The sequence below is a fragment of the Lissotriton helveticus genome, chromosome 4_1, assembly GCF_964261635.1.
Source record: "Lissotriton helveticus chromosome 4_1, aLisHel1.1, whole genome shotgun sequence".
NCBI lineage: Eukaryota > Metazoa > Chordata > Amphibia > Caudata > Salamandridae > Lissotriton > Lissotriton helveticus.
Window position 1 is genome coordinate 1,815,060,571 of NC_136063.1, and position 21,815 is coordinate 1,815,082,385.

General features: G+C 48.9%; 1 protein-coding gene across 5 annotated transcripts in view; it reads left to right on the top strand.

Annotated features, from left to right (window-relative positions):
* The window catches only part of OCRL (OCRL inositol polyphosphate-5-phosphatase), a 475,965-nt gene that overhangs the window by 248,818 nt on the left and 205,332 nt on the right, over positions 1–21,815 (top strand). For all 5 annotated transcript variants that reach the window (XR_013610641.1, XM_078688434.1, XM_078688437.1 and 2 more), the window contains exons 15-16: positions 3,718–3,853; positions 4,323–4,433. Coding sequence is in view for 4 of the 5 variants with exons in the window: in XM_078688434.1 (XP_078544560.1) it covers positions 3,718–3,853; positions 4,323–4,433 (247 nt within the window). In the remaining variant the exon portion in view is untranslated. The remainder of the gene's footprint in view (positions 1–3,717; positions 3,854–4,322; positions 4,434–21,815) is intronic.

Genomic DNA, 21,815 nt, shown 5'->3' on the forward strand with positions numbered 1-21,815 from the left:
GTCACCAGAGTCAGTGCAACGCGCTGACTACCAACCCGATCCCTTCGGCCCAGCGCTACACAGTGGGAGCGCGCCTGGAACAGAGAAAGCTCCTCAAGCCCCACAAGTAAGCCGGGTAGTGGAGGGGGAAGCGGGGGACGGCAGTGTTGTATGCCGAAGGAGCCAGACAGTGGGGAAATAACCCCAACAAGTAACTGAACAAGGAACTGGCCAATAACGAGTCAAACCTTTCCATTAACTGTACAAGGGAAAAACAAGCTAGTGAACTGGCCAATAAAGAGTCAAACCTTTCCATTAACTGTGCAAGGGGGAGAGAAGTGAAAGTGGTAAAGGGAACCACAAGGTTCCTGGGCTAAAGCCCTTACAGAGCTTTGGTAGCGGAGGGAGTAGTTCCTCTACCAGTTAGGGGTACCTTGCTAATATTATTGTGTCTTTCCTTTTAGTCACATTACTGGTGTTTAAATGCTGTGAGGTTCTACAACCAGGTCATTCTGTTGGGCTGAGCAGTGCTTAAGAGCTGTGGGGTAATGTATCTGCAAATGTGTCTTTAAAAACATATTACTCTGCCAGACTGTATTTTGCCTTCCTGTAAAATTATTAGTGAAGTGTCTTGTGTCCTAAATAACTACAGAACCTAAATGTACCTTTGATTCTCAAATTCTGAGCAGGAAAAATATTGAAGAGTAATTTAAATTTCATGTGGATGTGTATTTGATTGTCTTTTATCCCTGACTAAAAAGCATAACAAGAAGAGCATATTATTTTTATAAAAGGTATCGGTATTTTTCCAAACAGTGGTGTTGTGTCCTTATTTTAGTGGTTCATCACTGAGTTACTGTGGGTAAGATTTGTAAGTACTTAACCAACGCTTGGAGTTAGCTGTAGACCACTACTGTGCCAGGCTACCATATGTAGGCTTGGGTAATCTAGGTCCAACAGTGTGTCTTTATCTGAGATCATCCGCATAGGAAACCCAACCCTGGTTAAGATTCCAAGGAGGGCTCTAGCCACTTCAGGGTCAGTGACTGTCATAAGGGGAATTGCCTCTGGATATCTGGTGGCATGGTCCATTACCTCTAATATAAACCTATTCCCTGAGGCTGTTGAGAGGGAGGGTCTACGGGACCAACTATGTTAATCCTCATACTCTCGAAGGGAGCCCCCACCTCTGGAGGTGGTATCAGGGGAGCCTTTGGCTTGCCTCCTGCCTTGCCACTGGCCTGGCAGGTTACACTGGAGGGACAAATCTTCTTGACCTTCGCAAACATCTTGGGCCAGTAAAAGTGGTTGACCATTCTTTCCCAGGCATTGGTCCGCCCAGGTGTCCAGCTAAGGGGATATCATAGACCAGGTTTTGGAGGAAACAAATTGTACTTCTGTTGGATCACCAATCTTCTGGATGCCCCTGGTTAGGGGGTCTGTTGCCTCATTGTTCAGAAGGCCCTCTTTCCAGTATACCTTATGGATACTACTGTAATCCCCTTGCATCTGGTCTGACAGCTAACCCTCTAGAATGGGGCTTGTCCTCTGTTCTTGACTGAGGTCCTCTCTAGAGGCAACTCCTACACCCTTGAGCCCTGCTAAGTGTCTGAGGACAGCAGTGTCCTACTCATTTGTGAGGCCCTCCGCATGAGGGTTAGGCTTCTTCTGGCCCTGTGGGCCTTTGGAAGGTGTATTTCCAGCTTTCTTGCCCCTTCTTTTGGCTCTAGCGGCCGGGTCCATTGGTTCAGGCTCCACTACCCCTTGACTCTACCTCTGAGCTCTCTGTGTATTAGCGGTTACACAAACCCATTAGGGCAGATCCAGCATTACTGCATGGATTTTTTTTTCTGCACCTCTACCCAAGCGGAGGTTTCAATATCATTGCCCGGCAGACCCTCTACTGGAATGGCAGGAGACATAGCTATTTTATTTGGTCCAGTAACATCCCAGCACGCAAAATCAGCCATAGGGTGTGACTGTGATATTTTTAGCATTGACCATGTTATGCACATCTTCAGGTAGGATCTGGTCTGTGGAAACCAGGTTGCCCATCACTGTGGTCACACTGGTACTTTTATCCCTCAGAGCCTTCCCCTTCACCCCATTGACTTTTGAACACTGTTCGTATTTCTCCATACTTGAAGACCTGTGAGCCAGAGATTCAATGTTCGCTGTGCCCATGAACTCTAAGGTGGCCTCTGTGTTCCCCCTGAGGGATCTCTAGGGACAATCTCCTTTACCATCTCAACACCAGCAAACTCCTTGCACTGGTCACTGGAGAATGCCTACATTATATTATTTTCTTCCCCACTACCTTGGAGCAGTACCTTCTCCAGGATTGGAGGTACTCTGTGGGCCTCTTTCTATGCTCTGAGAGCCCTTATTAACTCATTGTAATGTTCCTGTCCCTACAGAAGGCCCTCAGCTCATCTTTCTTGAATGAGCACAGGTTGGCCATGTCGAGCTAAATGCTTCCTTGCTGGGAAAGTGCCTCCTGAAACTTTTTCAAAGACTTCTTAAAAAATGTTTCAGACTTTAGAATGTTTTAGGAACTTTGCCACAACTTTCCAAAACTCAATGAATGGTTTTGGATTTGACAACCACTCAAGTGCTTGGAAAGCGCAAGAACTTCTTTTCTAGGTGCCTGCCTTCTTGGTGGGTTCTCAGTGGTCTCATACCTGTATGGTACAGATAAACACAAGTTCTAATTCCCAAGCCAGCCACAAATAAAACAAACTGAGTGTACTATGTGGTGTTGTTGTGGGAACTCTTCGTGTAATACACTTACCAACTCCTTTGGGACCAGTATGTTTCATTTTTCGAACCTTCAACACAACCCTGGGTAGGTGTGGGTCTGAGCAGAAAGTGGTACACAAAGAAACCAGTGTAAAGCATCAAATCAGCGCCAAAATAATTGAAGAAATCGATAAGACCCCATTAAAAATCTGATACACAATTACAAAAATAGACTGTATATTTATGTATTTTAAACACAACATTGAAAAAGATCCACAGGAGGGTACCGGAGATATAGAATTTACATTTCAATCAATCACGTTTTACCTTTGTCACCCCCAAGGTGGCATAGAAGTGCTGCAATCCCTTGGTGACTCTTTTACATCATCCTTGGAGGGATTTTGATCATAATGCAGAGAATAATAATAATGCAGAATTCAAATGTCATATCACCAATAGTTTTTTTGGTGCCTGCACAAAATATCATTGTCTTAAGTATAACATTATGGAACTTATGGCACAGTAAATATATATGCTTCTGTACGCTGCTTTTTGTGATGGGCTACCACATGTTATCTACAGAGCTCGACCTGTGTTATCTAGGTACTGTTTATGATATATTACATCCATTTAAACTCCAGCATTTAATAGCAGGTAAATGGTTGTTTTCAACAACTCTGTTACGGAAAAGCTGGAAATTCCGTGCAGTGATTTTGCCCCTGGTATAACCCATTACTTTCTTTCATTTTTTCCCATGACTTCATGTTCACGCATTTGCCATTTTACCTGCTTGCATTGTTATTTTCTGTGGAATGTAACTTGGTATACTCCATTTTCTCAATCATTATTTTCCTGGTGAAATTTGATTGGAGAATCTAGCTGGTGTGCACACTTACGACATACTTCAGGCTGATGGGATGGCATGCATACGTTGGTGAGCAGGCAAATCATGTATTGTATTTTAAGTGTCTCAGTGTAAAGTCTTTTTTTTGTTTGCAGTGGGAAGTGCCGAGTGCCAGCCTGGTGTGATCGTATATTGTGGCGAGGAAGTGATGTCAAACAGTTGAAGTATAGGAGTCACATGGAACTTAAAACAAGCGACCATAAACCTGTCAGTGCACTGTTCAACATAGGGGTAATATGCTTCTTTTACCAGTCCTTGTCACCAGCAAATTGATGTTTTCTGTATTAATAATATGTATTTTCAAATTTATGTCTGATACACCATCGTCTATCACACACCTGTGGTTAAACAAAAATCGTAAAAGTAAAGCAGTCTACTAAGTTATTGTTAATTTGAGGTTGAAGTCTTGAATTGGTTAAGTTTCAAAGTGTACTTCTTGATTTCTAGTTGGTTAATTCATGTCTAATACAGGATGGTTGTATCTGAAGGCTTGATAATGTTTTTCCAATGGCCTCCTTTCACATTTTACAAAGCGCAAAATTTACATTGAACATTCAAAGAATTTTTTTTAATGTGTTAGGTTTATTACCATATCTTGTAAGGTATTTTAGAATGGATATAATCTACTATTGTGGCAATGTTGTTTTGCAATACATTGTTTCAGATAACTACTTAACACATATAAACCACACCATTATAGGTGAAGGTTGTGGATGAGCGGCGGTATAGGAAGGTGTTTGAAGATATTGTGCGTATGATGGACAGGATGGAGAATGACTTTCTACCTTCTTTATCATTGAGCAGAAGAGAGGTGAGGCAATTTCACATTCATATTCTAACAATGCATTTATTAGGATGTAGCTGCAAGTTTTGTCATGCGTATGAAAGTTTGAACAAAGTAAGTCAAAATTGCTCTTCAGATTTCTTTTGTTCAATTCAATTGTTTTGTATTTATACTCTTTTATATAGTAAAAGGTGCAATGTAAGATAACATCATAAGATGTGCTTTTACAGATAATGTTGTTCAGGCGTAAGATTTAGGGAACTGGTAAGAAACCATCGAGTTTAGCGAAAACAATTGTAGACGATTGTATGATGGCAAAAAGGAAAAAGTTAAAGTAAGCAAACTGACAATGGATGACGCTTTATCATTTTATGGGAATAATAAGGTTTTGACAGAAGTAGAAGCTGGCAGATAAAAGAGCACTATGACAATGAGAGTCTAAAGAGTAAATATTCAAAACTTACAAATGGAATAGTAACTGTAATCCCTTAGGATGTGTCTGCTGCTTTCTCCTTAATAGTACATACCTAAGGTCTAGTTTAAGTGGTGCATTTGTAGATTGTGGAAGAACCAGGTTTTCCCCCCACAGCCACCCTGCCTCAAAACAGCATATTTACGTTATTTATTTGAAGTTCATTAGATAGCACAGACCAAGACACATCACAGGTACCTCTGAAATGCATTAAAAAAGATGTGGAAGGTGAATTGTACTATAAACATAGATGGGAGCAGAGGCAGAGAATTAGAATATGTGGATCAGATAAAAGGGGCAACAGTCTTATAGATACTGTCCTAGGAGATGGATCATATAAGTCAAAAGAAGGGCAAGGTAGAGGTCAGAAAAACAGAGTACTCAGCCTCCTATGTGCACTGTATTAACCAAAGAGAGTCTGTCTGTTTGATTGGACTATCTTTTCACTCTTTATGTTCAATAGAAAAAAGGAATTCTTAAAATAACCCTCACCCACCAGGGTTTCCCCTTGGTGGCAAGCTTCATCTTAGGGTTCTTCCTATCCTGCAGCGGAATGGGGGCATACTATGACCTCTGAGTATGTGGGAGCACTTTGATCATATACTATGAAGTATGGAGAGATATAACAGTGGAAAGATCTTATCTAGTGGGAGAAAGGGGGTTAAAAATACCTGGCTTAGTAGACAAATGATTAATTCTTACCTCTAGCTGCTATGGTTAAAAATGGGCAAAAGATAAAAACCTTGCACTAATGTGCATGTATTTCATAGGTCTGCATGTTTCAAGCCCTAACCCAAGGCTTTTAGTCAGGACCACGTGATGATCCCTTTGGCCACTCCTATTGTGAATCAACTCTGATGTGAGTTTTCTTAAGTTTTGTCAATAAATAAAAACGTATACAATACCCAATTAGTAATGTTTCTATTTAGTTCTGTAATAAGCCAAACTTTGTCTTCATGAGCTCAGTTGGGGGATGCTTTTAGTCACACTTTCTTCAAAGCTATTTCCTTGCCTATGTAAATAGCCTGCCCGCAGCTCCGACAATTGGGATGGATCACCTTTTTCTTTCCTAAAAGGTAGCAGGTTGTTATGGACTTTTAGGTCATCAGGGAGATTGCTCCAAAGCCTAGGACCATGAAAAAAAAATCTTGGTTCAGAGTTTTGGTTCTATATACTATTTCAATTTCTAGAAAAAGTTGTTTAGTTTGAGGCCCGTTTCCTACTGTGATCGTGAGATTCTCTTGCAAGTAGGCGAGAAGTCCAACATACAATGTTTTGTGTGCAATACGATCAAAGCAGGCCAACTTGAAACGGATTCTGGCATCAAGGGGAAGCCATTGACGTTCCACCGGCCTGAAGGTGATATGATCTGATTTCTTGGCTTCTTTTTAGAGATGGACAGTGTTAGACCTGACAGCCCTTTGTGTGGTCCCTCCTATTATTTATTTATTTTGTCCCATTTTTTATTTTTTTTGCCTCCTAGTGTTTTCATTTTTGCGTTCACTGAAAATTTTTAGGTGTTGTCCTAGGGGATGGGTGCTTCCTTGTCCCTATAATTTTTTTAGGCCTAGGTGTCCCTTATAGAGGTGGAAATTTAGTCACACAAAATGGTGGCTAGTAACTGCCACAACTGATTACCTCAGGAACTGGCCATAGGAGAGTATGGGAAAGCTCCAGAACCTTCCAGCTGGTTCTGGTAGCCTGAGGTCAGCCTATATAAGGGTCAGAACCAGGGCGGCCATTTTAGAAGTGTTCGGAGAGGGAGTGCAGTGAGGAGTTTAGGCTACTGGCCAGGGAGGTTCGAGCACGGTGGGAGGGTTTGACTACCCCTTGGGGCTGCTTCCCCTCACGGTTGATATTACCCCCTGTGTGTTGATCTAGCCCTGCTGACCACGATTTGGAGTAAACGCATCTTTCACCCTTTAACGCCCCATGAGAGAAAATCTGGACTGGCGTTAGGGTGTGTGGGCATACAAGCCGGCAGGAGGGGAGGTGAGAACTACCTTCTCCTGAAGGGGACTGAGTCTATTTTTTTTTTATCACCCCCTTGACCTCGTCGAATTGCCTCAGGAGTCGTCAGAATTCCAGACTCCTTTTCATTCTGACAGAACTCCCCAGAACTTGCCCTCCAAAGTGGGTCCCACAACTGCCACAGTCCCCGACTAGCTCAGCGTGTACCTGATCGTGCTGCCGCAGGCTTGCTTAGAGCCCCTGTTGTGGAGTTGGTGCTGCCGAGTGCCGGACCCGCTGGTATCCTGTTACCCGGACTGGCGAGCATAGGAGGAATAGAGACTAAGCCGCCAGCCGCCGGAGCTTCTGACCCGCCGTGGTGGGTCGGCGCGGAAGGGAAAGGTGCCTCATTCTCCGTGAGGGGATCGGGAGCGTGAACGAGTAAAGTTCCGCCCGGCGCTGTCAGGAAAGCGCGCAGGGAGGCGGGACGAGCTCGTAGGAGGCTGGAAATAGGGAAGGTTCCTCCCGCGTTGTTAAGCGGAAGGGAGAGACGCAAGGAGCAGGGCAGGTCAGCCGTAGTAGGTGGGGCTCCTCTCCGTGAGCCAGCCGCTAAGGGCCCGCCTTTGCTCAGGAAAGCGTCGGAAGTGCAAGCTTCACAACACCGACTGCCAAAATCGCCAGGACCTTCCGTTTCTGCCTCAGGTGACAAGTAAGCTGGGAACTGGGCTTGTGGGAGGCCAGACAGACCTCAAAAGACCCCTGTTGAACTATGGTGTAAACGGCCCCTTTCAGCACATACAGGAAGAGTGTAAGAGGAACCCAGGGAGCGGGACTAGCAGAATCAAGCTGCCGGGGTGAGTTAATGTGTGGCAGAACTTATACCTCAGGATCCATACTAGCAAGGCTTTGGCTAATCTGAGTTTGGTACTGTGTTGTCCTGCAGATAGCATACTAGGAAGTCCGCTGATTGATTCCCTTATCAAGGCACCAGTGTGCAGAATTAATACTAGAACTTATTTTCTTTCTGATAGGAAATGTAATGAATTTATGATTATATCTAATTTACGTCATGATAATCTAAGAAGAAAAGGAAGAATCGTTCTTGAATTGTGTTCCTATGCTTCAACATGTGTTTACAAATACAAATGCAACAGGAAAACAGTCTAGATGTTGATTTAATAAATTGCATGCAACTGCTAAACTAACTTAAGGAAAGATAAAGCTTTCCCAACTTTTATAAATTACGGTGTAGTGTCATTTTTGGGTGGACGTACGCTGGGTTGCTGTGGAAAATGTGACGCAATCACAACACAAATGTCTCTGAGAATAGTCCTTACCACTTGTGCTTGGCTACCCAAGGTGGACTGGTAACCCCAGGTCCAACAGACAGTCATATGGATTAAGAGAGGGGCAGGTGCATGTTCCGGAGGTCTTCGGCTATAACGTTGTCCATCTCAAGCCATAACAGAACTAGGTTGCAAACAATGGTGCTGAAGATTTTGGCTAAAGACAGGGCAGTGTTAGCAACCCAAATATTGCCACCATAAAATAATGTGCTTGTCATGGTTCCTTGTTACACTGTTTTGAGGATTTTATGACTCAATGTTGACAGGTCTTTTGGCAAATTGGATGATTACCTTTTCAGCACCCTGTACTCTTGCTAAGGTGTCCTTAAGATGATTCTTCCAAGTGAGTAAATTGGACACTGTCCCTCATAGATACTTGATGTTATTTGGTACTTCTGCCATATGATTTCACTAGATCAATTGTTTACTTAACGTCCGCTTTGTTCTAGGACCCCAAATCAAAATCTTTAATTCTATGAGGATAATGGTTCTGTAGGAACTGGATTTACATAGCTTTCGTATAGAGTGAAACTAACGGACTTTCTTTCAAGATCCAGGGTTATATGTGGCTGGCACATAAGGTTAAGGCATTTGATAACAGGGATGAATACTATTCAATGAATAATTTGAAGCACGTGGTGGGATCATATTAGGCCCAAGAGCTTTCCTTTTTCTTTATTGGTATCCCTTTGGTTATCTTCTTTTCTGTGTCTCAAGTAGTTGGGGACTGCCTTTATAGGTTTCGCCTGTACAGTGCTTGTGCAATCTCTTGCATTTAATATATCTTAGAAAGGGGTGGGGGCATTTCCTGTTAATGCCTCAGTACCTTTCCTTGCACTTAAGGGGTATTATCAGATTGATTTTTTTCAACTTTATTTTTTTGGTCATTATGATCAAATTCTAAATGTTGTAATAAACATTGCATGTTAAAAATAAAGTTAATATACAAGAACAATGCTATATTTTACTACTAAACAGCAGCCAGCAGTGCAGTTCTCCTGCAGACAACAGGGTCATAATTTGAATGGTGCGCCAAGTGCAGTAGCACTGGGCCCAAAAGTTGTCCGAACTCCTGTTTGGAGTAAGATTGCTGTATTTGACTTCTAAACAGGCAGCCACATTTGCAGTTCTCTTGCAGCTAAAAGGGACTTGGTTTGAATGCTGGCAGCAGGTGCAGTGGCACCGAGACCAAAAGTTCTAGAGACCCCACTAAACCCAGATTATTGCCAAAATTAACTAAACAGGCAGTCCTAGTCAGCGAAAAGCATTACCAGTTTAAGGTGCTCCCCTTCGGGGTCACAACTGCTTCCACGGTGTTCACCAAGTGCCTTGCGGTGGTGGCTGCTCAGCTGCGCAAACAAGGTGTTTGTCTACCTCTCGTTGGCTGACTGGTTCACTAAGAGTGCCATTTGTCTGAGCTACTGTGAACACACTCTGCTCACAAAAACCTTTCACCTATTAGGATTTACAATCAACGCAACAAAATCCCACCTCCAACCTCTCCAGATACAGTCCTATCTGCGGGCAATCATCAACTCGGAAGTCGGCATGGCTTATCCAAACGCTGCAAAAATACAGTCCTTTAATCCCATTCCTTCAACTAGACCACCAAATCACTCCCATGACAGTCATTCGCCACCTTTGCATGGTGGCCTCTTCTATTGCCATAGTGCCCCATGCCAGTTTAAACATGCATCCATTGTAGGAGTGCTTGGTACACCAGTGGTCCCAAGCAATGGGTTATTTGGACGATCTAGTTTTGATCAGCCACTACAGTTGTCATTCTCTACAGTGGTCGAACAATCTGTTGCAGGTGCCGCCTTTTCTTGACCCATTTCCTCAGAAGACTATTACAAAGGACGTCTCAATTACGGGATGGGGTGTGCACTTAAAAAGTCAGACTGTCCAAGGACAATGGAACCACAGACACCATGGTCTGAATCAATTACCTGAAACTACTAGCTGTTTACCTTTCGTTGAAAGCATTCCTTCCCCACTTGATTGTCAAAGTAGTGCTCAGTAAGACGGACAACATGCATTATCTTCAAAAGCAAGGGGGCACCAGATCGCCACAGCACTCACACCTAGCCTAGAACATTTGGTAGTGGGCTCAATGACACAAGATCTTTCTGCTAGCGGAGTACCTTCCAGGAGTGGACAGCGACTGCTGACCTGCTCAGCAGGATGCAGCAACAAGTCCAAGTGTGGAAACTCTACCCGCAAGTCCTCCTCCAGTACTTCCATTATTGCGGACTCCCAGAGATAGACCCCTTCGCCATGGCAGAAAACACCAAATGCCAAAGCTTCGCCTCCAGTTTTCCACTGTCCAGGAGCAACGCACTATTGATAAGTTGGTCAGGGATATTTGCATATGCTTTTCCTCCTCTCCCACTACTTCAGTTTGTGGTTCGGAGGCTTCAGCAGATGTCTCACACTTGTTTTGGTGACTCCCACAGGACACGGCAACCATGGTTTACCACCCTCCTCAAACTTGGGGTTATGCACGAGAGGGTCCCCAACAGGCTGGACCTTCTCACACAGAGCCATGGAAAAATAAGGCTTCCAGTCCTTAGGTCTCTCATTCTTGCAATCCACCTCCTGAAGTCCTAGAATTTGGGTGACGTAATCTTGAGCATTCTTAAAGAAGAGTGCAGGCTTACTACTTGCACCTGTTATGAAGCTAAGTAGAAGAGGTTTGGCTGCTATTCAAAACACATTGACCATTTAGCAGTCAAAGTGCAAGATATTGTCGGCTATTTACTTCACTTGCAAAGATGTGCTTTAGCTTTTACATTCATACGACTAAACCTAGCTGCTGTAGTCACCTACTATCTGAACAAGCAACAGATTTCCCTCTTCAGAATTCCAGTCATTAACGTTTTTATGGAGAGTCTCAAGAGTCTTTGCCACCAGCCCCACCATGGAAACGCAGTACTGTATTAACAAGACTCATGGGCCCTCTCCTCAAACCGATCCACCCCTACCTGCTTAATATCACCCCTAAGCCTTCTATTAGGCAGGGCATTTCTTTTCTATATGGCACAACGAATGTGGCATATTGCAGTATCATGGTGCTCCTCCCCAGTTATTGTACTTTCTCACCCCTGACTGAAATTGCTAAAAGAGGACTAAGGGTGGAGCAGTCCTGACACTCAACTTTGGCAGCACCACTTGCCATCACTCACTTTTTAAATTGCAGCCCTTACCTTTTTCCCAGCACCTTCGTCTTGCCTTGTTGGCCGAAGCATATCTGTTTGTCTGCGATGGAAAGGGCAACCCCAGCTATCCCTGCCAGTTCTTTATCCGGGCTATGGACCCACAGGACAACAATTCCTGGTCCTGAACCCTTCTCTGCACAGTAACTGTGATATCTTTTTTGGCCTGGTCTGTTCGGTATAGTTTTCTGGGTTATTAAAGAGCAAGGAGCTTCACAAGAATGTTTGGCCACAATTTCAGGTTCTTCTTAGAGAGGACTTACTCCAGTATTGTCTTTTCTAAGGTAACATTCAGAGACCCCATGTTCTTCTGGCTTCCTGATAATCCTTTACATTTCCATCCCAGGCACCTAATTTTGGTTGTGGGTGACCTTTCTTCATGTAACTTATGAGCGTGCTTGAGCCGATGCCTACCAGTGTTTTTTCCTGGTGCTCCTGTCCACTTAGGGATACGGATTCTCCTCACAATTTTGAGATAATTTCTGAAGAACTTCTCTAACCTGTTGTCCTCCTCAACTAGTAGTAAATATTATTTTTGTAGTAATTCCTTGGATTCTGGTGCTACCTATTATGGAAAAAAACACAAATGATGGACGGAATGAAGAACAAATCAAACATTCACCTAGTCAAGAGATCTAGGTTAAATCCATCATTCTTTTGCTCACCATGCTACCCCAGTTTAGACCCAGACATATGCAAATCAGTCTTGACCTTGCCACTCATGGGAACAGTCATTCCCAAACTGCCAGCTCCTCCCTCAAGACTGTTTTGCATATGGCTGGGTTCAAACTTGAATTGCATGGGGAGCAAACAAAATTGATTTAGGCCCAGATCTCTGAACTGGGGCAAATCTTTGACATTGTTAAACATTCTCTCCATCATTTGTTCTTTTTGCATTTGCTACCTTTTTTGTAGCATTAGTGATAAGGCAGTTCCTTTGCTTATTGCAGTATGGAGGACATTCCTGGTCCTTTATACTGGTTGCATGGTGTTTAATTCTAAAATCATCAGGGTTGTTGGTTACTTCAGTTGTGGGCTTTCAACAGTGGTTTTCTTCCTCCAAATGAGCAGGGTAATTCGATGTTTCTGTAATTATGCAGTATATGTTAGTGCCAGTATGCTTACTGCAGGGTTTATGCCCATTCTATTTGGCGAGGGGAATGAGCCCAGTTGAGTTGTATGGCACATTGGTTCATTCAGACTCTACTCCATAACGGATGTGGTAGTTTCTGTGGCTGCTGAGCACCTGACATTCTCCACACCTTCGGTCTCGCACTGTTTACTTACTCTACTTGGTCTTTTTCATACTATGCATTAAAAAAAATGGTATGCTCCTATTTCCAACCTGTAGTATTTCGTCAGTGCCTTAAGTGCTGTATTATGCGCTTGATTGTTGTGATTTTCTTTGAGTGGAATGTCTTGTCGCGTACCGTATAGATGATGCTTGAAAGGAATTTTTAGATTTTGCATATAATTTGCAAAGGAACTGCACCGCAGAGTTAAACATTGACCTTCTCTTTCCATTGGTTTCACAGGTGTTGCCACGTTGGCCTCGATACAGTTTGAGTCTTGCACTACAGTTAGTTCTTTATTCCTCATTGCCATTTTGCATGTGACCTGGGCACCCAGGTCAACCTCACTGTTGATAATGTGAGTTGTAGTTCTTGAGCACTTTCTGACTTTCTGTCTTGATGTTCACATCTTCGGTCTGATTGATGGAATTTATTTCCCTGCAGAACTTTTTGGTTATATTTCTTCTTGTATTCCATTTAGTGATTGTAATAGTGATTTTATTTTTCTTCTTAGCTTAGTTGGATGTATTCCTGCTTTTCTCTTTGTTCATGGTTTGAAAGAGGTTGGTGATTTCCTATTCCACAAGGGCTCTAGTTCCTGTTTAATTTCTGATGTCCTGGATATGTGGTGCCCAATCGTTTGCTAGTCTTTTCGTCTTGAGGCGTGGATCTTTTTGTTACGATTGCCCCTATTCATTTTTGTAGGGTTTGTCGCTCCAGATGACCTGTTATATTTGTTGAGTCTGTCTTCCTTCTACTCAGTGCCACTCTTTCTGTGTGACCTTCTGTATACCTTGCAACATCACAAAATTGCTATTAATTTGTGCCTCTTTTCACTGATTTTTTTTTATTGTTTCATTAAATTCACTTGGGTTTCAATGAGTGGTTGCTGTGGTTTGTCTGTGGAAAGTGTGAATTTGTGAGAATGGATATACTCCTAAATGAAGGTAGGAGTCCTGAGGAACTCTTTTGTTATACTATTTTGTGCCAGCTGTCTTCCATTTCATCATGATCTCATAACTTTGCCATTCACCATTTGGAATCTTTGTCACCCCATTCTTAATGATCACCCTGAAAACTTGTAGTATATTGCTCTGTTATGTATTGTGTTCACTTGATGGGCTTCCTGGGTGAACATACCCAGACCAAGGTGAACTATGTTTTCTCCATATGATGCTTGTCTGTTGGCTTTAGTTCAGTCTTCCTTCGTTCTTTCTCATCTGTGCAAACCTTTGTAATACTGCCCTCACAGTGATTGGTGCTTTGATCTAGGGCCAATTCCTATTCAAGTAAATGTACTGCTGCATCGCTAACTCCTACATAGACTATGGCCATAACCACATTTCTGGGGTTCTTTCCTGTTAATGCATTGTACCTGGGTCTGCCTTTGTTACCTAGAATTCCTGCATTATTTTCACAAGCCATGCCTCTGTCTTTCTGCAAAGGAGTTGTAGTTTGTGCTGAGCAAAGACCGGCAAAAAGGTAAGTATGAAGGTGTTCGATGCTCTTCAGAACTTATGGTGAAGCTGCATGTCCCTCTTTCAATCAATCAATCAAAGACATTTATAGAGCGCACTACTCACCCGGAGGGTCTCAAGGTGCTAGAGGGTGGGGGGGGAGCTGCTACTGCTCGAACAGCCAGGTCTTGAGCTTCTTCCTGAAGGCGAGGTGGTCCTGGGTCAAGCGGAGGTGGGTCGGAAGGGAGTTCCAGGTCTTGGCGGCCAGGTAGGAGAAGGACCTTCCTCCTGTTGTCGCTCTTCGGATGCGGGGGACGGCGGCGAGGGCGTGGTTGGTCGATCGGAGGTGGCGTTTGGGAGCGTAGAAGTTGAGGCGGCTGTTGAGGTATCCTGGGCCTTGGTTGTGTAGGGCTTTGTGTGCGTGGGTGAGGAGCCGGAAGGTGATTCTTTTGTTGATCGGGAGCCAGTGCAGGTCTCTCAGGTGTCTGGAGATGTGGCTTCGTCTGGGGACGTCGAGGATGAGTCTCGCCGAGGCGTTCTGGATACGCTGGAGTCTCTTCTGGAGCTTGGCGGTGGTTCCGGCGTAGAGGGCGTTGCCGTAGTCCAGACGGCTGGTGACGAGGGCCTGGGTGACCGTCTTCCTGGTCTCGGTGGGGATCCACCGGAAGATCTTACGTAGCATGCGCAGGATGTTGAAACAGGACGAGGAGACGGCGTTGACTTGTCTGGTCATGGAGAGGGAGGAGTCCAGGATGAAGCCCAGGTTGCGTGCCTGGTCTGTCGGTTTGGGTGCGGTGCCCAGGGCGGGGGGCCACCAGGAGTCGTCCCAGGCGGAGGGCGAGGAGCCCAGGATGAGGACTTCCGTCTTGTCTGAGTTCAGTTTCAGGCGGCTGGTTGTCATCCACTCGGCTACGTCTTTCATCCCTTCGTGAAGGTTGGCTCTGGCGGTGGCGGGGTCGTTGGTGAGGGAGAGAATCAGCTGGGTGTCGTCGGCGTAGGAGATGATGTTGAGGTTGTGTTGGCGTGCGATGGCCGCGAGGGGGCTCATGTAGACGTTGAAGAGGGTGGGGCTCAGCGAGGATCCTTGAGGGACGCCGCAGATGACTCCGGTGGCCTCTGACTTGTACGGTGGTAGACGGACTCTCTGTGTTCTTCCGTCGAGGAAGGAGATGATCCATTCCAGTGCCTTCTCATGGATTCCGACGTTGCTGAGGCGCTGCAATAGGGTGCGGTGGCATACAGTGTCGAAAGCCGCGGAGAGGTCTAGGAGGATGAGGGCCGCTGTTTCTCCGTTGTCCATCAGGGCTCGGATGTCATCAGTGGCAGCGATGAGGGCGGTCTCGGTGCTGTGGTTGGCTCGGAAGCCAGACTGTGAGGGGTCGAGGATCCATTCGTCTCGAGGAAGGTGGCCAGCTGTTTGTTGACGATCTTCTCGATGACTTTGGCTGGAAACGGGAGGAGCGAGATGGGGCGGTAATTCTTGAGTTCGGTGGGGTCCGCTGTAGGTTTCTTGAGTAGGGCGCTGAGTTCGGCGTGCTTCCAGCTCTCCGGGAAGGTGGCGGTGTCGAAGGAGGTGTTGATGATGTCCCGCAGGTGGGGTGCGATGACAGCGTCGGCCTTGTTGAAGACGTGGTGAGGGCAGGGGTCGGTTGGAGATCCGGAGTGGATGGAGTTCATCATGCGGACGGTGTCTTCGGTGCTGATCGGAGTCCAGGCGCGGAGGGTGGTGGTGGGGGGCGGTGGTTCGGTCATGGCGTGCGTCGGTTGAGTGCTGAAGCTGTTGTGTATGTCCGCGATCTTGTTGTGGAAGTAGGAGGCGAGGGAATTGCAGAGGTCTTGCGAAGGGGTGATGTCGTTGTTCCCGGCGTTGGGGTTGGAGAGCTCTTTCACGATGTTGAAGAGTTCCTTGCAGTTGTGTGCGTTGTTGTCCAGCTGGTCCTTGAATGCAGTTTTCTTGGTGTCGCGGATCAGTTGGTGGTGCTTCCGGGTGGCAAGCTTGAGGGTGTTCATGTTGTCCGGAGTTGGTTCCCTTCTCCAGTCTTTCTTGAGGGCTCGGCAGTTCTTCTTGGAGCTCATGAGTTCGTCGGTGAACCATGGGGCCTTCTTGCTTCCGGGTCTGTTGGGCGGGGTCCTCAGTGGGGCGAGTTCGTCCGCGCAGTTGCTGATCCACTTCGTGAGGTTGTCGGCGGCCTGGCTGGGGTTCGCTGAGCTGGCGGGAGGGTGCTGGCTCAGGGAAGCGGCGAGCTGGTCGGCTGTGATCTTGTTCCAGCTTCTTCGAGCAACCTGTTGCTGGTGGTGGTGGACCGTCGTTCTTCTGAAGGTGAAGTGGACTCAGCTGTGGTCCGTCCAGTAGAGTCCGGTGGTGTGGCTGAAGGGGATGTCTTTGCTGGATGAGAAGACGGCGTCGAGTGTGTGTCCGGCGAGGTGGGTGGGGGTGGACACCAGCTGCTTGAGACCGAGGTTGGCGAGGTTGTCGAGCAGGGTGATGGTGTTGCGGTCGTTGTTGTTCTCCAGGTGGTAGTTGATGTCCCCAAGGAGGATGTAGTCGGTGGAGGGGAGGGCGTGCGGGCTGATGAAGTCGGCTATGTCCTCGCTGAATTGTGTGCGTGGTCCCGGGGGTCGGTAGATCAGGGTGCCTCTGAGGGTGGTTTTGGGGTCCGTGTGGATCTGGAAGTGCAGGTGTTCGGCGGTTGTCAGGGTGTCGTCGGTGTTGGTCTTGATGCGGATGGTGTCCCTGTAGATGATGGCGAGGCCTCCTCCAGTCTGGTTGTCGCGGTCTCTTCGGGTGATCTTGTAACCCTCTGGGATGGCGATGGCGATGTCGGGCGCTGAGGAGTCGTTCATCCAGGTTTCCGTGAGGAAGGCGACGTCAGGGGCTGTGGTGTCGAGCAGGTTCCAGAGCTCGACGGCGTGTCTGTGGACGGAGCGGGTGTTGAGCAGGATGCACTTCAGGTGGGTGGTGCTGGTGTTCGGCTTGGTGGGTGCTGGTGTGGCGTGGGTCCGGTTGCAGGTGAACTTGCAGGAGTTGCAGCTGAAGGATCCGTGGGTGCGTCTCGGTGTGGCTCGGTAGCAGCCCGGGGTTCGGCCGGTGTTGAGTGCGTTGAGTTCGGTGGCGTCGTAGGTCCGGCGGGTCGGCTTCCGTCGGTGGGGGCCAGGGGTCCTGGCACTGGGCGCGGTCCAGGCGCGGACGGTCGCAGACGGGCTTACCTTTGGCGCACCTTCGGCGCACAATCGGTGCTCCCGCTGCGCGCGTCCGCTGCGCGGACGCTCCGGGGGCGTCATAAGAAGGGAGCCGGTAGGGAGGGTCTGCGGGGAGGCGGCAGCGGGCCGACCAATCGGCTGGCAGGGGGGCGGGGGCGCGGGCTGGCAGCGGCGGGAAAACGGGAGGCCGAGGCTCGGAGGGCGGCCCTGCGGCGACTGGGGCAGCTTCAGCGGCGAGGATCAGGTGCAGCGGGCAGCAGGTAGGCAGGTAGGCAGAGGGGGCGACCAGGCCAGAGGCGCAGTGGTCGCTCCCTAGGAAGGGTCTGGGTCCCCTTAAGAAGGGAGCGGTAGGGAGGGTCTGCGGGGAGGCGGGAGCGGGCTGACCAATCGGCTGGCGGGGGGGCGGGGCCGCGGGCTGGCAGCGGCGGGAAAATGGGATGCCGAGGCTCTGTGGGCGGGCCTGCGGCGACTGGGGCAGCGTCAGCGGCGAGGATCAGGTGCAGCGGGCAGCAGGTAGGCAGGTAGGCAGAGGGGGCGACCAGGCCAGGTCAGTATGCTCCTGGTCCATGTGTCCCCTAGGTGCATCCCCCATTGTTCTAAATGTTTTCTCTTGTTGATAGAACAGTTCTGGGCTTCTGAGTTGGGCTCATATGATCTGAAGTGTGCTCTGAGAGTACTTTTTAGGAAGTTCACTAAGTTCTTTGTGCGATCTGCTGCATTGATCCTGCATATTTTTTTTAGCATTCTGTTAGATTGATGTATCTTGTTTGGTTTGGAAGTATCTTCCTTGATCCAATCTTCACTTTAAGATCAGTTATGAGTTATGCAGTGACTGAGCTACCATCTCAGTAGCTGACAAATTGAGTCAGTTTTGCTGCATGACTCACTGGTACAGTCTGCACTAGTCTGGTTGATGGTATAGGCCATAGCTACGTATATCGTTTTCCTGATTGGCTTTTCATGTTATGTCCATATCTGAAAGAAACACGTTAGATTCCTTACCTTAGAATAACCCCCAGTCAGACTGGATCCGGAACTTTTTGCATAGCTGTACCCTTGTGCGTCGGTAGGCGTCGTCTGCGGCTCCGCGTCCGTCGTCGGCACCGGGATGACGTCGTCGGAGTACTTAGACGCCGCCCTCGCGCGCTGACGTCTGTTCTTCTTTTTTCCGCGTGCCAGCAAGCGCAGGTCCGGCGAAAGCAGTACCTTAGTCACTTTTTGACTAAACCTTTTTGATCATTTTTGATCTCTTCTCGAGTCTTTATGACTCTCGGTGCCGGTCGGGATGCCCGGGTTCAAGCCTTGAACCGACTGCAACCAACTGATGTCGGTTACCGATCCCCACCGCCGGTGCCTGTATTGCCTTTGGGCCGACCACGACGACCGGTCGTGCCCCGACTGCTGGGCCTTGACATCGAAGGCTAGACGGGAGCAGTCCCGTAAGCGCCTCGAGCTCTGGCAGTCGGTCCCGGTCACGGGGCCACAGTCATCGAAGCTCGACGAGTCGACACCATTCATCGGGCTCCAAGTCCTCAGGTAAGAGGCAGAAGAAGTCGAAGAGACGACACCGCTCTTCTGACTCCCACCGACGCTCGCGCGACGCGGGGGTTCGGGCAGAGCCGCAGGCGCCGCGACCAGCTCCATACCCACCAGTACCTGGCCGGAAAGCGACGCCGGAGGAGATCGAGGCCTTCCTCATGGCCCTGAGGTCCCTCTCTCCTCCGTCTGGTCACACGGTGCCTCCGGGCCCCACAGTCCCGACTGGGAGTCCAGGCGGGCCGGACGCTTCAGCCCCGGCGTCGTCGGGTGCTTCGGCCCCGGCGCCGTAGGCAACTTCGGTCCCGAAGCTGCAAGCTCCTGCCGGATCCGGTTCCGGATCCGGGTCGCCGCTGGTCGACATCACGACCCCGCCGGAGTCGACCCCCAGGGTGTTGCCCCCGGCGCCATCCCCGCACGGCGCCGCCCCTGACCCCTCCCTCGTTCCGGATCCGGCGTCGACCGACGCCGCATTCGACGCCGCCAGTGATCTTGATGTCTCCCCTCCTACCGTGGCTACGGAGGAGGGGGCTGCTTATAGTGTGGTGCTGACGCGGGCTGCCAAGGATTTGGCACTTACGCTCCCCGTCGCTACTGTGAGGTCTAACATCCTCACTGAGGTCCTTAAACCGCAGACTGGCGCTCTGGAGCCTCTACTGCCATTTAATGAGGCTCTCATGGACGTCCTGTTGGGCACCTGGTCCAGGCCCGCTACAGGCCCCCTGTAGATAGGAACGTCGCCAGGCGCCACCGCCCAGCTCTGGGTGACCCTAGCTTCCAGTCCACCCACCCCACCTCCGAGAGCCTGGTTATCCAGGCCTCTACTTCCCAATCCGCATTCCCGACTGCATCCCTAGATCGAGAATCCAAAAGGTATGAACAGTTTGGTAAGAAACTGTTCTCATCCCTCAGTTATGAGTTGCTGTCAGTCAACAATGCTTGCCTTTTGTGCCGTTATACCCACTCTCTGTGGGATACAGTTGCGGCCGTGCTGCCAGAGTGCCCGGAGGGGGCCCGGGCAAAGCTCGCTCAAGCCCTCGCGGAGGGACGGGACGCAGCTCAGTATTCCATACGATGTGGGCTGGATACCACGGACTCGCTGGGCAGGGTGATGTCAACGACGGTGGCAGTGCGCCGCCACGCCTGGCTGAGGTCCACCAATTTCTCGGCCGATATCCAGAACACCCTCATGGACATGCCGTTTGATGGCAGCCAACCCTTTGGTGGCAAGGCAGATCATGCGCTTGAACGCTTCAAGGACTCCAGGGCTACGGCCAAGTCCTTGGGCCTCTCGGGCCAGCGTCAGCAGCAGTCTACCTTTCTCTCCTTTCGTGGTCAAGGAAGTGGCACCCCTTCACATCCTGCCAGCCACGGGCCGCAGTCTAACATCCAGCGTGGCGGCGGACGCGGTAACCTCAGTGGCGGTGCCAGGGGACAACGGCGCGGCCAGTCCTCATCCACCCCCGCAGCATCCGCCTCAAAGCCCTCCTTGTCCGAGCTTTCAGGCCCATTTAACGCCAGTGGGGGGCAAGGTCCGCCATCAACTGCTTCACTACAAAAAGGGGTGGTGATGGACGGGGCATCTGAACCAATCAAACACTCACACGCAGTCACCAGATCTGGGTTTAATCCATCACCGTTCTTTAGCCCAGTCTGCCACCCCAGTTCAGACATGGCCATATGCAAATCAGTCTGACCCTGTGCCTCATGGGAACAGTCCAGCCCGAACTGCCACTGAATTCAAGCAAGCCTGGCTGAAGATGGCTGTAATGCCAGAAACCGGTCCTCGGAAGCTTGTTTCCGGTCCAGGGAAGGCATGGCTTAGCAGTTCGGGCTGGACTGTTCCCATGAGGCACAGGGTCAGACTGATTTGCATATGGCCATGTCTGAACTCGGGTGGCAGAGTGGGCTAAAGAACGGTGATGGATTACACCCAGATCTTTTGATTGGGTGTGAGTGTTTGATTGGTTCAGATGCTCCGTCTATCACCACCCCCTTTTGTACCGCATCACCTCCTTCACTGGTGCACCATCACTTCAGACAGGTGGGTGCTGCAAATCGTCCTAAGGGGCTACTCCCTCCCCTTCGAGGCGACCCCTCCAGCCATGCCACCGCAGTACCACCGCGTGTCGGGGGATCACTTGCAACTTCTGCAAGAGGAAGTGTCGGCCCTCTTGGCCAAGGGGGCCATCGAGCGTGTTCCTGGGCCAGAAGTTGTGTGTGGTTGCTGTTCCCACTACTTTCTGGTTCTCAAGAAGGGCAAAGTGGACCTATGCTCTATCTTAGACCTACGGAACGTCAACGGCTTCCTCCGGAAGGAGAAGTTCAAGATGCTGACTCTGGCTCAGGTCTTGGCTGCCCTGGACCTCGGAGACTGGATGGTAGCGTTGGACTTGCAGGACGCGTATTTCCACATCCCCGTCCTGCCGGCCCACCGGCGTTACCTGCGGTTCAGGGTAGGCCACGAGCACTTCCAGTTCACCGTGCTCCCCTTTGGCCTTACCAGCGCCCCAAGTGTGTTCACGAAAGTGATGGCGGTGGTCGCAGCTCATCTGCGCAGGTTAGGGGTGTCAGTCTTCACCTACCTCGATGACTGGTTGTTGAAGGCGGGCTCGCCCCAGACAGTCGTCAGCCACCTCCAGACAATGGCCGACCTTCTGCACCTGCACCTGCTGGGGCTCTCCATCAATGTGCCGAAGTCACACCTGTGTCCCTCTCAGAAGCTCCTCTTCATCGGAGCAGTTCTGACATTGTTGACGGTCTCGCTAGTTTTGGGACGTGCCCTGACGCTGCTGCCACCACCTCCGGGGTTCATTGCAAATCTTTTCAGAGGTCCTATAATAGACTTTAGCAGGACTCTGGGGTTCTACAGTTAAGATACTTCTTTCCGAGCTCATGATTCCTGACCCCTGACTCTAGCGGCATTTCAGTAAAAACTAC